Raw genomic sequence first — 16,637 nt, 5'->3', positions numbered from 1 at the left:
GGCAAAACGGACCATTCGTCACGTTTTGACCTAGTCCGTCCGTGGCCCGCGCATAGGGGTGGCAAAACGGGCCAGACCGGCCCATTTTGGCCCGACCCGCCTGTGGCCCGTCAAAAACAGATCGGGTTCGGCTGGTCCGCTACCCAAAAACGGGCTGGATATTATAACCCGTCCCGTTTTAGGGTGGGGTGGCCTATTTAATTTTTTAATTTTTTAATTTTTTATAAACTTTTTGTTTATAAATCTATTATATATATATATATATATATATAATATAAAAAAATATTATTTTTTAACTATTTTTAATTTTAAACATAAAAAAATAAATAAATAAATAAATAAACGGGTTTGCGAGCTGGCCCGTTTTGGCCCGCTAAATTGGCAGGCTAGCGGGCCAGGTTACAGTGGGCTGGCGGGCTGAAAATTTCAACCCGGCCCACTTTTTTTTTGTGGACCGGCCCGACGAGTCTGACCCATTTTGACATCCCTACTCGTCCATTAGCAAACAGGTTAAATATTGCAACCTGTCCCGCCTCAGGATGGACCGGCGGACAAGCCCGCCATTTTTTTTTTCAGTTTTCTTAATTTTTTTAAAATTTTTCTTTAAAAAATATTTTTATATATAAATTTATTTATGTAATATAAAAAATTATTATTTTTTAATCATTTTAAACATAAAGAGAAAATGGGTTGATGGGTTAGGATGGACTGGTCCACCTTTGGCTCGTCAAACTGGCAGATTAGGTAGATCGAACTACACAGATTGGTGGATTAAAAGTTTCAACCTGATTCGTCCTTTTCTTGACTGACCAGCGGACCGGTTTGACGAATGTGCTTTAACATCCCTATTTTCAATTGTGAATCAATTCACACAAACTGATATTCCTAAGTTTGTTTTATTGGTAAAAGTTTATAAATATCGTTTGATTTCCAAACTCTTTTATAATTTAACAAAATAAATAGAAACTGAGTAAAGTAATTAATCGTCAATAAATTACTTAGTCTTTACAATTATAATAATAGAATAAGAAAGAAAAAACTATTAGAAAAATTGGTCTAAAGAGAAAAAAAAAGACGCCGTTTATATTCACAACAAAGGTTATAAAAAAATAATAGAATATATATCTAAAAAAGAATTGTTTGGGTACTACAAAAAATAATAGGCCGAATTGAAGTTTTGGTACTTTTTATCTTATTCATACGTTTCAGTTTGATCATTAATCATTTTTATCTTCTCAATGTGTCATTTTCTGACCGATTCTTGACCTAAAATTTGTCATAATTGATAAACCTTTATAACAAACTATGAAACTCAATCGTCAAACAAAAATTACCATAAATTGAAGTGAATTTTACGAGGAAATCGAGTTCCAATAAAAAAAGTGTATACAATTCATTTTTCAATTTTTAATTAGTTCATGGTGGACCTATAGTTTGACTCTATTTTCACTATATATACGATTATTTTTAATTTGAATTCTATATTTTTCATATTAGTCACGAGTCTAATAGAAAAAGTTTTAGGTATCGCATCGAATTATGATTCCCAAAAGAATTAAAAAAAAAAACTTGGTGTACTAATATATATTAAGATTTCACTTCATACTAACGCGACCAAAAAATAAAGTTTGGTCAGGAAAAAATGATAATTATTTTAAAATAAACAAATTTATCCACATATATGAAGAATCAAATTGAATTTTCAAAAGACAAATGACTAATTGAAACTTATAAGTAAAATAGAGAATCAAAAATATCATTTAATAATCAAAATAACAGTTCTTGTTAATCAGTGTTATTAGAGAATTAGTTAATATAATGGAGTCAAAATAAGTTTTCTATTGAAATGAATATGTAAGTGGATTAAAAAATTCCTCAAAAATGCAACATTTTTAAGGGTATTTTTAGCTAATACCCTTAAAGCATGACTTAGAAATTGCTAAAAATAACAAACTATTTTACGGGGAAAAGTGATAAATAAAGCTTAAATATTATTTTCATAATCAAATTTTATTAACAAAATAATTTTAATATATATTAAAAATCGAATGGGCTTCCCACAAACTTCATTTATTATGAACATATAGAACGCAAACAAAATAAAAGAAATCAATTTTGCATTAAACCGATTCAGAAATCTGTATATTACATTGAAGTTCACTTATCCCAGAGAAATAAGTTTAGGTATACAGGAGATAATGGAGAACTCCCCAAATCATAGAGAGAAGAAATTCAATACTATCATATGCTTTATTCACCTTGTTTTTTAAGCTACTCTTCTTTTACCCTTCTTTATTCTTTGAAGTTTCAATTTCGGTATTTATTTACTTACAATTAAAACATTAAAATATTTATATAAAAAAAATGTTCTTCATTAAACTTACTATAAAATGTAAAGTAGATAAACATTCATGGATAATTTAGTACTCACTCGTAGCATACTTTGAATATCAACTTAGTAAAGTAACAGCAATATGGTATCCTTAAAAGGATTTTGGATTCGTGCAAATAGGAAACTAGTATAAGAACTTTAAAACTGAGAAAAACATTTGTTTTTTTTAGAAAAATGATATTATTACTTTCATTTTGTTTATTTTTTGACATGACTTAAAATGATATAATATTATTTTTCTTTTCAAAAATCAATAATTTATACTAAATCAAGTCATAAAATAAATGATAAGAGGAAAAAAATATAAGTGAAGGTATATTTCTTTTTTTTTTTCTTATGAAAAGCACGCTGCCAACATACAAGATAACTCATGTATATATAGGAAGAAAATAAACTGATATCAGAAACTGTTATCAGTTAAAACTGATAAAACAGTGTAACAGAAAAGTCTCTGAAAACAGAGACTCACAACAGTTTGTAAATTCATCAAATCCTGCTTTGGTTCACGATGACAATTTAAGCAACAGAAGTACTCCAAGAAGAAGGGACAGCCACTTTCCTTGTACGTTGATTTTCACTGTGCCAGAGTTGTCGTTTGTGGAATTAATCTCAGACGATTCTGAGGAATCTGGAGACAGTGGCTTCTCCTTATCCGCTTTAGGAGCCTTTGCTGAAGGTTCTGGTGCCAAAGATGGTCCCTTTGCAGGTGCCTTGGCCACTGCAAAGAAGTCCATAGGAAGAAGCACCTTTCCCACCTTGTAAATAGCAAGATGCTTATCTGTGTATACAATGCCAGTGATGGTGGTGTTAACCTCACCCGTTGAGATGTTCACACTCCCTCCGTAACTTATCACATTCAGTTCCACCTTTCCAGGTTTAGCTCCTGCAAGTGTTCTCACAGGGTTGGTTAGAGTATCAAAGTTGGAGCTAGACACATACTCTGAAATAACGTGGAACTGTAAGAGCTCGAGCTTTTGGCCATCAGAAAGAGAGTTGAGGAAGCCTGGTTTGAGTTCGGAGAAGGAACCGTCATCAGGTGCTAGAATGGTGATGCCACCTGATTTAGTAGTGAGGAGTTGTGCATTGAGTTGGTTGATCAATTGGGTGGTTTTCATGAGGCGGATAAGAATGTTGAATGACTTGGCCTGCCTCAGGATTCCAACGATGTCAACAGCTGCTGCAGTGTCAGGGGTGGAATCACTTGGTGACTCTGGCAGCGACGGAACCAATGGTTGTTTAGGAGCTTCAGCTGGTGGGGTAGGTGTAGGTTGTGATGGTTTGAGAGGGGCAGAAGCTGGTGATAACTGGGCTAAAGTGGTGGTGGAATACAAAAATGAAACTAACAGTGCTAGTGAGAAAGATAAAAGACATTGCTTTTTCATCATGTTTTGGTTTTGTTAGATGATAATGGTTTGGAAGATATTGGAAAGGAACGGAAATGGTAGGATTTGTATATGCAATGTGCAGTTGATGAATTGATATGGTGGAGGAGATGGGTTATATATAGCATGTTTGTGAGTGGGAGAGACAGTGAAAGGTAGGTGAGAGGTTTTGTTTGAAAATCTTGAGATGTGATTTGTGATGATACAGTGAGTTAATAGGTGGCAAAGGAGATTGAGGTGTTGCATCGATGAAGATGTATGGATGGAAAGTTACAAACTAAACTGTTAAGAGGTTACTTCATCGTATGCTTAATCTTCTGCAATTTTTTATTCCTTTTCTGATTAATGAGATGGGAATTTCAAAGATGTGTATAAGAACATTCTTGATTAGGTAATTAAGGTATTCATGAATAGGGCGACAAACAAATCTGTGAGAGACCTTTTAATCTCACCGTGTTAGGTATCATAATAGTACAACTTATTAAAGAAATATAAAACAATGTTAGTTGTGGCTAGAAAATGGGAATTAATTTTGTAAATGTTATTTAAGCACGTTAGAAATATAAATTACATGTCCTTTAATGTATTACATAACTCATAGTTATTATGTATGATTTAGGTATTTAATTAAGATTAAAAAATTCACTTACGTCGACAGTGTTTAACATTCTTTTAAGAAAGCATTCTTGTAGGTGCAGGCCCAAATTTAAGGGCCCAACAGAGTGAAGAAGTGAGGTTACACATAGAGGAACTTGAGAGATGTGTACGGAGAGTTGTTGCTTTTTTATTAGGTAGAGATGTGCAGGCCCAAAGTTCTTTGGGTTCTTATTGTTTAATTTCAATTTTTCTGAAAGAATTATGTTGTAATATGTAAAGTATTTATAGTACCTATCAGGTATTTGTTAAATGAACTAATTCAAAAATGAAAAAAAAATATTATAAAAACTGAAGTATTAAAATAAATGTTTTATAGAAACTAAAATAAAATAATAAATACTACCCCAAAAGATTTTATGAATTTTTCTTTATAACGAGTGAAACATGTATTATAATGGAAACATTTAAAATAGATCATCGATTCAAATTAAACCTAAGACTCTTAACGGTAAAAGATAGTAAAAAAGAATAAAAAAAAAGTAAAATTGACAAAATAAAAATTGTTCCATAACAAGTCAATACAAATATTTAATGTAACATCTTATATTAATTATAACAATAATAATAATATATATTTTTAAGAATATTTTTCATATCAAAGAATTAAGATTTCAAAAATAATATTAGATATTTATAATTAGTCTATCGGTAATGACATAATAATATCAGAACTTTATTAAAATTGGATCTCAATCATTTTGATACAATGTTAATAAATAAGTTTATATTAATATTAATTTGGAAAATAAGTTTTTGACAATAAACTTTTTAACAAATTTGAAAAACTTTTTATAAATAGTATTAAAATAGATTTATTTTTTTTATTTTTTTAATTAAAATAAAATAATAAAGTAAGATTTTTTTATCAAAATAAATAGTTTATCAAATTTTCTTTAAAAAACTTTGTTACATTAGGTCAGATTTTCGACCAAGCAAAAGTTGCTTGATAGGATAAAAGAGTAAATCAAAATGTAATTTTATTTTTTGAGGTGAAGGGAGGGAGTCTACTCAAAATGAGAAATCATTGTATAATCTCAAAACTAATATGTGTTTATTTTTCTAATTAATTTAACATCTACCTTTCTTTTATGTTTTCTATTGAAATATGAGAAAATTCTCTTAAGAATAAACACATCACCAATTTTTTTTTATAACTAATTTTTACATGAAATATAGTTATATTTTTTAAATTATAAAATGTTCCTAAACCATAATTCTAATGGTAAGGTATATGCAATCCACAAGGTTATATTAAATGAATGTCATAAAAGAATATTGAATTCTTTTTTCTCAATTCGCTTTTTGTGAAATTTTGTCTAACAATATTTTAGTAAAATAATTTTTTAATAAATATTTTTCAATAAATTTTACTAAATTATTTGAAAATAAAGGTCCTATTATGATCTTCTAAAAATAAGTCATTTGAAAATAAACAATCATCATATTAAGTCAAAGTAATAAGAAGTTGTGCCTAAAACAAGTTGTTGAAATTAAATGACCATCATACATGATCAAAGTAATTTGAGGTTGCTTAAAAGTAAATGATTATTACATCATATCAAAGTAATAAAAAGTTGTTTAAAAATAAATAATTGTCATATAAAATCAAAGTAATACAAAGTCGTTTGAAAATAAATATCCACACCAATAATTAAGATCATATGAAATTAAACAACCATAATCATCACATTTAATCCAAGTAATACTATGTTGTTTGAAAATAAACGGCCATCACAATAATCTGACGTTTAAAATAATTGGTTATCACAATGAATCATAATAATAAGAAGTTGTTTGAAAATAAATAACTATCACTTGGAATCATAGTAATATCATCACAATGATTTGAAGTTGTTTGAAAATATACAACTATCTCATCAATCAAAAACAATCCTACAAGTTGTTTGAAATTAAATGAGTATTTCATTGAATAAAAAGCAATTTCATTATTACAACAAATTGTTTGAAAATTAAATTACCATCTTATTGTATCAAAGTAAACTCACAACAAGTCATTTGGAAATAAAATATCATTAAATCAAATATAATCCGATGAGTAATTGCAAAACACATTGTGGATCAAAATTTTGTATAGAATCCAACCAAATTAATTATACCACAAAAAGGTTGCAAAGCATCAACCTCAAAAAGAAAATGTAAAAATACAACCTCAAAACTAATTTCTCGAGATAAACAATGAAGCTCATTCAATCACTTATAACCACATATTTGACACATATATATTCAAGTTATGTGAAACAATCTATCTTCGTATATCTTGAATTTGGGTAGTTAAAGTTTACCAAGTTAGGAATTTATAGGCCCGTCCCGTTTAAGCCGACCGTTTAGGTCTGACAGGTATTTGACCCGCACGATACGGATCGACCTGCTCCGTCTTGTATTTTTAATGCAAGCTAAAATGTCTAGTCCATCTCACATAAGTGTGGACTTGCGGGTCAGTTCGTTTTTTTAATTTTTTTTAATTTTTATGATAAAATTTTTAATGTTCAAAAAATTGAGAAAATTTAAAAAGTTCACAAAATTATTAAAGTAAAAACTTTGGAAACTTAAATGATAAATTAGTAATTCAACATTTTCATCGTATTGATGTTCATATTCATATTCGTACTTTGACATACAAGATGTATTCTTCAAATTTTAATAATTAAACAATACATAATACTTGTCTTTTTCAGTCATACAAGAATTTAGAATGTTAATACAAGAGTCCAGAAAAAAGTAACTGATACACACAAGTGCAAATTTTTGTTATGTGGGTCGTGAGCCTGTCTGCGCGTGCTTCGACGAGCCAGACCACTGTGGGCTTGTGGATTCAGTGTCTTGACCCATCCCGCGTTATTTTTGCAGGCTTACGGGTCGGCCCGATGGACCAAACCCATATTGCCACCCATAGAAATTAATCAATCATATATTTTTATTTGTTTTTAACATCTTTTGATATTTCAGCAAAGCCTATAAATACAAATTGATCCTATAGGAAGTACTAAGTCATTATCTTATTCACTTATATACTCATATATTCTATCATTTTTCTTGTTCTTACAAACTTGAGTATAGGATGATTTTCTGAGTGATCTTTCCTCGATTTCTATCAACTCACTATTAATGCTCACAAATACAAGTCTCTGCCATTTGGTATATATGATGAATACTGATAATAACATTTGACATGAAGGAAGGCATAATAGTTCAGTTGATATATTCATGGTTCACATCTCAATGTTGTCCCTCCCAACTTAATAAACCTCCCTCACCAATACAATAATGTGATTATAACCTGTGCTCTAAAGCGTTTTATTTTAGGAATTAGGAACAAAGCTTCATCATTCTAACCTCAATGTGTACTCATCATTCTTCCAAATCATAATCAGATTAAAGATCCTTGTTATCTATGACAGATGTAATATATATATCCTCACCCTCCACACACAGCTAACAAATTTCACACCCAAAACATCTCACCAACCTGTCATTTTCTTGGCCTCTGATCACTATATAACCCCTCTCCTTCACAAATCCAACATATCAGACACAAACTGCAACAATCATTAACACAAATCATTCACATTCTTCCACAGACACAATCATCAAAGCCATCAACAGGCTTCAATTGGCAATTGGAAGATGAAACAAGCAACCCTTTTCTCCTTATCTCTCTTCCTACTCTTATGCTCTACCAGTTTGGCCATTTCACCTGCACCTGCAGCAGCACCAAAAGCACCTGCAGCAAAAACTCCCCATACCCCAAAGGCTGCAGCACCATCACCAAAACCATTAGTCCCCACATTACCTCAGTCCCCAGACTCCCCTGACTCTGTCCCTGATGACATCACAAGAATCCTCAAAAAGGCCAAAATGTTCTCAACCCTGATTCGCCTCCTCAAAACCACAGAAATCATGAACAACATAAACTCACAGCTCATAACAGCAAAGAGTGGGGGCATAACAATTCTTGCACCAGATGATTCTGCCTTTTCCAACCTAAAAGCTGGCTTCCTAAACTCCCTCAACGAAGGCCAGAAAATCGAACTTGTGCAGTTCCACATATTGCCAGAGTTTGTGTCAAGCTCAAACTTTGATTCTCTGAGCAACCCTGTGCAGACAGTGGCTGGCAAAGACCCTGTAAGGCTTCCACTGAACGTGAATGCATTAGGTAACAGTGTCAACATTTCAACTGGGGTCGTCAATGCCACCGTTTTGGGTGTAGTCTACTCCGATAATAAACTTGGGATTTATCACGTCGACAAGGTGCTTCTTCCTCTTGATTTCTTTGCAACCAACAAGGCTCCAGCTTTGGCTCCAACATCTCTTGCAAAGGCTCCCAAAGCTGCTAAAGAAAACTCTTCTGATGACGATCAAGAAGAAACAAACCAGGATCACAATAAATCGGGAGCAGTGAATTTGGTCATTGGTGGAACAAAGTTTGTGTCACTTGGCATAGCTTTGATGGCAGTGGCAACCATGTGGTGTTGATGATCCATTTGGCAGCTGTGCTTCCAGTTTTCTGTGCCAAACATGATTTTAGTTTCTTTCTCTTTGCTTTTTTTGTTTAAATTTTGCTCTGTTCCTGGTATCTTGTGTGTTGGGGTTATGAAAGGGCGAAAATCCTTCAATGATTCACGATTCAGTTATTAATCCATAATTGTTCCATGATGTTTTATGTTCTAAATTCTTTTTGTTGAGAATTTATATTTCTTGTGGAGACTTTACATAACGTATATTTAGAGCTAATAAGCATCTTGTTCATAAGCCAAAGTCAGTGACTTTTATTTCTGTGTTGTAAATCTCTGGCATTAGACTATTTTGCCTTAGATATGATTGAATTAACACTATTAAAAAAATCATATTTTATATTAATTTTGTCTTAAATTTATTTTTTTAAAAATACTTATAAATTTTGTTATAAAAAAAATTACAGAAAATTACTATCAATTATTTTGTAAAATATTTTGTATAAAACAATTTTCACAACCAATTTTGTAAAAAAAACTTACAAATTTTATAATTTTGTAAAAAATAATTATTTAAAGAAAAATTACTTAGTCAATTAAAAATTTTATAAAAAATAGTTGAAAAAAGTTTATTTTACAAATTTCTTTAACAAATTTATAAGAAAAATTTCATATAAATTTTTTTAATAATGTAACCTAAATAATTATCGACAAATTTAATTCTACCCCGCTGTAAACGTTCTAAAGTTAATCATAATTCAGAGAAAAAGAAGCAAACTTTCTTGTGTAAAGACTCGGCATATGATATTCGACAGGCAATAATTATATCAGAATTATTTGTTTTAATTTTCTAACAGTAATAACATCTATTATGTTTAACATGAAGAGTGGCTGTGTGTTAAGCAAAATTGAAATACACATTGTATTATTGGTATACGTGAAAAAAGGGTTGAACTAATTGAATATTCTATGCTTGATTTTATTAAAAGGTATATTAAGTTGGAGAAAAATAAAAACTCAGAAGAAGTCTTCTTGAATCGTTTCCATAACATTCATCAAAAACATTGTTTTGGATAACCAAGTCCTCTTAAGGGTTATTCCCTGAATCTGTTATTAATCAAGAAAGATGTTAGGAAGATACTAAGGTAAAAGGAAAATGAAAAACATCTTCTCCCAACTGATATAAGTGACAAAGCAAGAACAACATGACAGTAATTGATATGTACAATTCTACTCACACATGTTGCTAAATTACATGTTATAATAAAAGTGGTGTCAGAAAAAACCAATAAAATTTACAAAATCAATTGATTGTGATGGGAGATTGGTGTGGCCTTCAATCATAAAAACACATTGCTCTGTGATGCAACATCTCAATATCCTTGCCAGCTAGAAACTTTGTGTGTATGCTCATAAATCACAATTTAAGGTTTCAAAAAATAGCCTTTCACCTATCTGTCAATTCCTCCCACTTCCAAACTTTCTCTATAAAAGCCTACTCCTTCATGCCATCAACTCATCAACTGCACACTGCAATTACAATTCCTATCATTTCAAATCACTTCCAATATCATCCAAACCTTCATTCAACAAAAATGATGAAAAAGCAACTTGTGTTGTCCTTCTCCATAGCAGTGCTGCTTTCATCTTTGTTTTTCACCACCACTTTAGCCCAGTTAGCACCAGCAGCTTCGCCTCTAAAACCACCACAACCTACCCCTACACCACCAGCTGAAGCTCCTAAACAACCATTGGTTCCCTCATTGCCACAGTCACCAAGTGATTCCACCCCTGACACTTCAGCTGTTGACATTGTTGGAATCCTGAGACAAGCCAAAGCATTCAACATCCTAATCAGACTCATGAAAACCACCCAATTGATCAACCAACTCAATGCACAACTCCTCACTACTAAATCAGGTGGCATCACCATTCTAGCACCTGATGACGGTTCCTTCTCCGAACTCAAACCAGGCTTCCTCAACTCTCTTTCTGATGGCCAAAAGCTCGAGCTCTTACAGTTCCACGTTATTTCAGAGTATGTGTCTAGCTCCAACTTTGATACTCTAACCAACCCTGTGAGAACACTTGCAGGAGCTAAACCTGGAAAGGTGGAACTGAATGTGATAAGTTACGGAGGGAGTGTGAACATCTCAACGGGTGAGGTTAACACCACCATCACTGGCATTGTATACACAGATAAGCATCTTGCTATTTACAAGGTGGGTAAGGTGCTTCTTCCTATGGACTTCTTTGCTGTGGCCAAGGCACCTGCAAAGGGACCATCTTTGGCACCAGAACCTTCAGCAAAGGCTCCTAAAGCGGATAAGGATCCATTATCCCCAGATTCCTCAGAATCATCTCAAACTAATCCCACCAGCAACAACTCTGGCTCTGAGAAAATCCATGTGCATGGAAAGTGGGTGTCCCTTGTTCTTGGACTAGTTGCTGTGACTGCATTGTCTTCGTAAACAAGAACTGGACTTGAGGAATTTACAAAAATCGATGGCATTACATACTATTCAGTTAATATTCAAGAGTGTTATATGATTGGGAGAAAGGAGTGAGCACTGCAGTGGCGAATCATCCGAGTATTACAGATTAGAGTGTCTGTGATTTGACTGATTGTTGTCTCCCTCAATAAATTTAAGTGTTTTTGGTTTGATTTATGATTTCTTCAATAACTTTTTCAAATTCATTGAGAGGATTTGAGATGGTTAAGCAATGACTAGTTGTAAGGTTTCGTAATCAAAGAAGGTTGAAAAAGAAGATTCGGCTAACATAAACAAACAATAATACAATTATCTTACTATGTTAGGAATCAAAGTGTGAAGATGACATGTTGACTAAAAATAAAAAAAGTTCAACACATAAGAATCAAGATTTATAAATTTATTATTTTAAAGTTTTAAATTAAGAGTAGTGTCAATTTTTTAAGTATGGGTTGGGCTCATCCTAAATTCTCGAAGGACTCAACACAAAGAGCTATCAAAACGGGTAACCTTGCTCGACCTAGCTTGACCCACCACGGGTTTATCACTTAGTGAGTTAATCCAAATCTGTTCACTTATTAGCGAGTCAACAAAATTTGAATCCGGCCCAACTCATCACGAATCGGTGGATTAAATAAGTTGGCTCACGGGCTCATTTAATTAAAAAAAAATACATTTTTTTTCAGTAAAAACTAAATTCTAATTCTAATTAAAATCCAAATAAACTTTAATACAATCCAAATACAAACCAAAATCACAAAAATACAAATTATCGTTGGCTAAAAAATATGATGGCTACAATTTTTCTTGCCAATTTTTTTTTTAAAAAACATATATTTTTCTTTACAAATCTAATGTTGTGTTGCTTTTATAGTTACAGTTCTTGGAAAAAATATCAGTTGTATTCTTAGCACAAGTAAGTTAAAGCTTCATTTACCTTTCCACCGTTTGAGATGATTCCTCTCGATTCTTTTTAATATAGTCTTGGATTTGGCGACAATCTTTTGGCCTTGGTCGAGGGTTCTCTCCTAGTCTAGCCCTCTCTTCTTGGTGGGCTTTGCGTGTTCCTCTGGCTTTAGAGGGTCTATCACTATCATCAATCCAAATGGTAGCTTGGAACATTGTTCGTTTTGTCTAAGTCTCAAACAGGTTGCATTTTTATCGATGAAATTTTTAAAGAATTTTCAAAAGTTCAATTACTAACAAATACTCATAAAAATTCATTAACAATATAATTATCGACAAATTTTAATGTATCAATATATTCATTATTCACAGAAATTGCATTGATAATTAGAATTATAATTTACCTACAAGTTATTAACAGAAATTCTATTTTATTTCCCACTCGGTACGATGTGTTAGCCTACCTAAAAGGTGTGCATGATTGTCTCTTTTTTCATAATGTATAGAGATACGTAGAACTGTTGCTTAACGCGCCACTTTGATCATTTTAAAATATACTTTTGAACATGGCAAAGCAAAGAAACAATTCATAAAACAAAACAGAAGAACAAAAAGAAACGATGGAAGGGAATAATTATACTCTTACACACGTTTATCCGTAACCTGTGTGAATGTATCATTTATTTGAGATCAAATGAAGTTGTGTGTGAAATTCCATATCCAATATCATATACGAAAATGAACAGGCGATAGTCAGAGAAACTAATCGTAAGGGTTGTAATAGCGACCACCACACGTGCATTTCCAGACTTGGGGGACATAGTCGCCTGGTCCCCCGGAGGCTATGACGGATCGCTGGGCGGTAGGTGGCGGCAAAGCTACGAGAACTGGTGTGCAGGGTAAGCATCTCTCACACTTGCGGATGCATCTTGGTGGATGTGGCAAACCTTTTAAAACCCTTTTTACCTCACTCCTTGATGACACCAAACTTTCTCCAACTTCACTATCTGCAATTATTAATGCCAAATTCTCAGTTTAAGTAATACTAAACACTGTATATCTGTGAAACAACTTTCATACCTTTGCTAAATGCAGCTCTACTGCTGAACATCAGACTGCAAAACAAGAACAAGAAGAAGACATTGCGACAAACACTACTTTCGTTCAACATGTTTCCCTTCCTCTCTACCAACATTAACAGATTCCTCCGATTTATTCAAAGGTTGTGTTATGTTCACTCTCAGAGCATGAATTTATATAACCAATATATCAAAGAAAAACTCTTCAAAATAGGAAGGAGAAGTTTTTTTCTTTTTTTTAAGTGCTTGCACGTGATAATCCATTTTTAGAAATATTTTGGTCATTTAAACTGTTAACTTTTGAATTTGTAAACAAATGATAAATTAATGAATGTAGGTTAATTTACCAATAATTTTTTTTTATACTTTTATAGGATTTTAATTAATTTAATGAAATATAGTTATTTATAATAAAATGAATAATTGGAAAGTTTATTACAACAAGAAAAAATTAAATAAGTTTTTATTTTTTCAATATTTTAATTAATTAATTGAATAGATATTTATATTAATAGAATGAAGAATTGAAAAAATAATTAGAATAAGAATAAATTAATAATTTTTTTAATATTTTAATTAAATTAATTGAAAATAGTTATTTATATAAATAGAATGAATAATTAAAAAATTTGTTAAAATAAGACTAAATTAATTCTATAATTCATATAGAAAAATTAATAAAATGAGAAAATAAATAACAATACATTTTAAATTTTGTATTTAAATTACTTTTAATTTTCCATAAATTCTTATTAATATAAATCAGTACAAATTAATAAATTAAAATCTTAAAACTTAAATGTTATGATAAAGTCTTTATCAAATTATTCAATTAATTAAATTAAAGACCAAAACATAAATATTATTGAAACATAGAATAAAAATTTAAAAAAAAAAAACATAAAATTCGTTTGTGTAAAGGAAGAATAAAGAAAAAAAAAATCACAATTGAAGTCCTAGCGGTAAAAACAATTTCAACATAAAAAAAAAAAAAATTGAAGTTGTGGCACGTAATACGATTTTATTTAAAAGAGAAAAAACAAAAATACAATTTTGCTAGATAGGTAATATGACTCCACACTCCCAGGCTTGCGACTTCACCCAATTTTCGTAATATTTTAAAAATTGACCCTCATTACATAATTAAAAAGCAAATTGACTCCATTTAGTAAATTAACCATAAATGTAAAGTATGTGTAAAATTGATTGGATATCAAAAAATAATAGTACCCAATAGGGAACCATGTACAACATTAAAGGAATACAATGAAATCAAACAATATGATTTAGAAACAATTTATGAATATTAATTGTACCTTATATTACCAGTAATTTTTATTTGTAACAATTATAAATTATTGCCTGTTGGTAATTTTTTTTAATGAAGATAACATTATTCAAGTAAATTCTTCTTAGTAGTATTCTATATATTTTTATAGAAAAAGTTATTATAAATCTGTTATTCACTGTAAATGTTCTCCAACATCTAATAAATACTTTTTCAACATTTAAATGTTAATTCGAAAACAGAAAATAAAATGTTACTTACCACGTACGATAGCATAAATTATAAATTAATTGTTCCAAGCATTATATGGACCATTTACCTATAATTTTTTATCCAATAATAAATGTTTAATCCATACTTTCAAATAAAAGGAATTAGCTATAACTTATAACTTTTAAACTCTTTGATGCATGAATCAAATCATATATAATAAAATAAGAGTTTAATTAAAAAACTGATTTTTTTTAAAGATAACCACACCTACTATTATTATATTCCGGTTCTTGAGGTTAAGTTTTACATTACATTAGTACCAACGTAATACAATATACAACCTAAAAGTCTATAACTATACACTATTCCTCCATATAACACAACTTTGCATATATAACATAATTCAATAAATATAGACTCAACTTGATATCGAATAACTTGACTCTATACAATTCAACTAGATTCAAATCAATTCATTATTAAATGAACTTAACATGACTCGAGTTAAGCTAAACTTAATTTAACTCGACCTAGTTGTATAATCCATAACTTCATATTGTGCATTGCTACAAACAAGTTATTAGAGATGATAATAAAATTTGTAGTACGAATATTCACCGATAAAATTTGTGACGGATACCAAATAAATATCCTTAATGGTATTTATGTGTAATATATACGAGTATTTAATTATCCATTTTGTATTGGACGGGTTCTAGAATTATGGTATTCGACCTGTGGATATTCGTTACCTACCTATAATTATTTTTTTATATTTTTTCTTGGAAACAAATTATTGATGAGTTTTATTTTAATATATATTTTTTAAGTGAAGTGATCAAAAGAAAGTCACCAGTACTTTAAAAATATTATTTTATTTAATTTAATATTTTAAAGATTTGATTTAAGTATTATTAAACGGACATAGTCTTAGAATGGGGAGCTTTGATACTTGGAAGTGGAAGGATAATGACAATGGTATTTTTTCGGTTAAGTCTGCTTATAATAAGTTACAAGGTTCCTTTGATGAGGAAGGGAATAAAGAGCTTAAAACATTGTGGAGTATTAGGGTGGCCCCGAAGGCACAACTATTAGGGTGGAGATTGTTCATGGATAAGTTACCTACAAAGGTTAAACTAACAGCAAAGGGAGTTCAATTACAAAATAACCTATGTGAGATGTACTTAGCATGTGAAGAGAATGTAGAACACCTATTCTTCTCATGTAATCCCATAAGGTGTGGAATATGTGTGATATATGGATTGGGGTGAGCTCAGTGCATCATGTTAAAGCAAGGGATAATTTTCAACACTTCCATCTAGTGAACCTTAATAGAAAACAAAATAAGATTTGGAAAGGAATGTAGTTAGCAATAGTAGGGGAAATATGGAAACATAGGAATGGGATAACTTTTAAACATAGGAAAGTTGATCCTGTAGAGATATTTGCTCTTGCTCAAGTAACAGCTTGGGTTTGGATGAAACATTAAAGTTCATCTGTTATGTTCTCTTATAGTGATTGGTTTCTTTCTCCTTATATATGCTTAAAATCTTTGTGATATGATTAATTGTTGCGTGTTTAAGTGTGCCAGGCAAGCTTGTACAGGTCATTAACGAAGGGACCAAGACAAATAATAAAAACAATAGTACATGTTGATCAATCTCCTTTGGGACAAAAGTGAAATTGCCAGTTTAACAAATGTAATGAGAATGAAATGTATTAAGCGTACTTTAATCTTTCTTGTTCTCTTGGAGAG

The 16,637-nt window shown here is 31.0% G+C and overlaps 3 protein-coding genes across 3 annotated transcripts; 2 read left to right on the top strand and 1 right to left on the bottom strand.

The window, feature by feature from the left end:
• Positions 1-2,721: 2,721 nt before the first annotated feature.
• LOC114168981 (fasciclin-like arabinogalactan protein 12) lies at positions 2,722-3,848 on the bottom strand. Its single transcript, XM_028053986.1, has one exon. The coding sequence runs from the start codon at positions 3,775-3,777 to the stop codon at positions 2,896-2,898; it is 882 nt and encodes a 293-aa protein (XP_027909787.1). The 5' UTR covers positions 3,778-3,848; the 3' UTR covers positions 2,722-2,895.
• Positions 3,849-7,963: 4,115 nt separating this feature from the next.
• On the top strand, positions 7,964-9,121 carry LOC114168900 (fasciclin-like arabinogalactan protein 11). The gene has a single exon (XM_028053870.1). It carries the CDS (start codon positions 8,077-8,079, stop codon positions 8,923-8,925), a length of 849 nt encoding a protein of 282 aa, XP_027909671.1. The 5' UTR covers positions 7,964-8,076; the 3' UTR covers positions 8,926-9,121.
• A 1,316-nt stretch (positions 9,122-10,437) lies between these two features.
• Positions 10,438-11,566, top strand: LOC114168989 (fasciclin-like arabinogalactan protein 12). The gene has a single exon (XM_028053996.1). It carries the CDS (start codon positions 10,499-10,501, stop codon positions 11,372-11,374), a length of 876 nt encoding a protein of 291 aa, XP_027909797.1. The 5' UTR covers positions 10,438-10,498; the 3' UTR covers positions 11,375-11,566.
• Positions 11,567-16,637: the final 5,071 nt, after the last annotated feature.

The sequence above is a fragment of the Vigna unguiculata genome, chromosome 11 (assembly GCF_004118075.2).
Source record: "Vigna unguiculata cultivar IT97K-499-35 chromosome 11, ASM411807v1, whole genome shotgun sequence".
Lineage (NCBI taxonomy): Eukaryota > Viridiplantae > Streptophyta > Magnoliopsida > Fabales > Fabaceae > Vigna > Vigna unguiculata.
The sequence above is the reverse complement of the archived record's forward strand: the minus strand, read 5'-3'. Positions and strand labels throughout refer to the sequence as shown.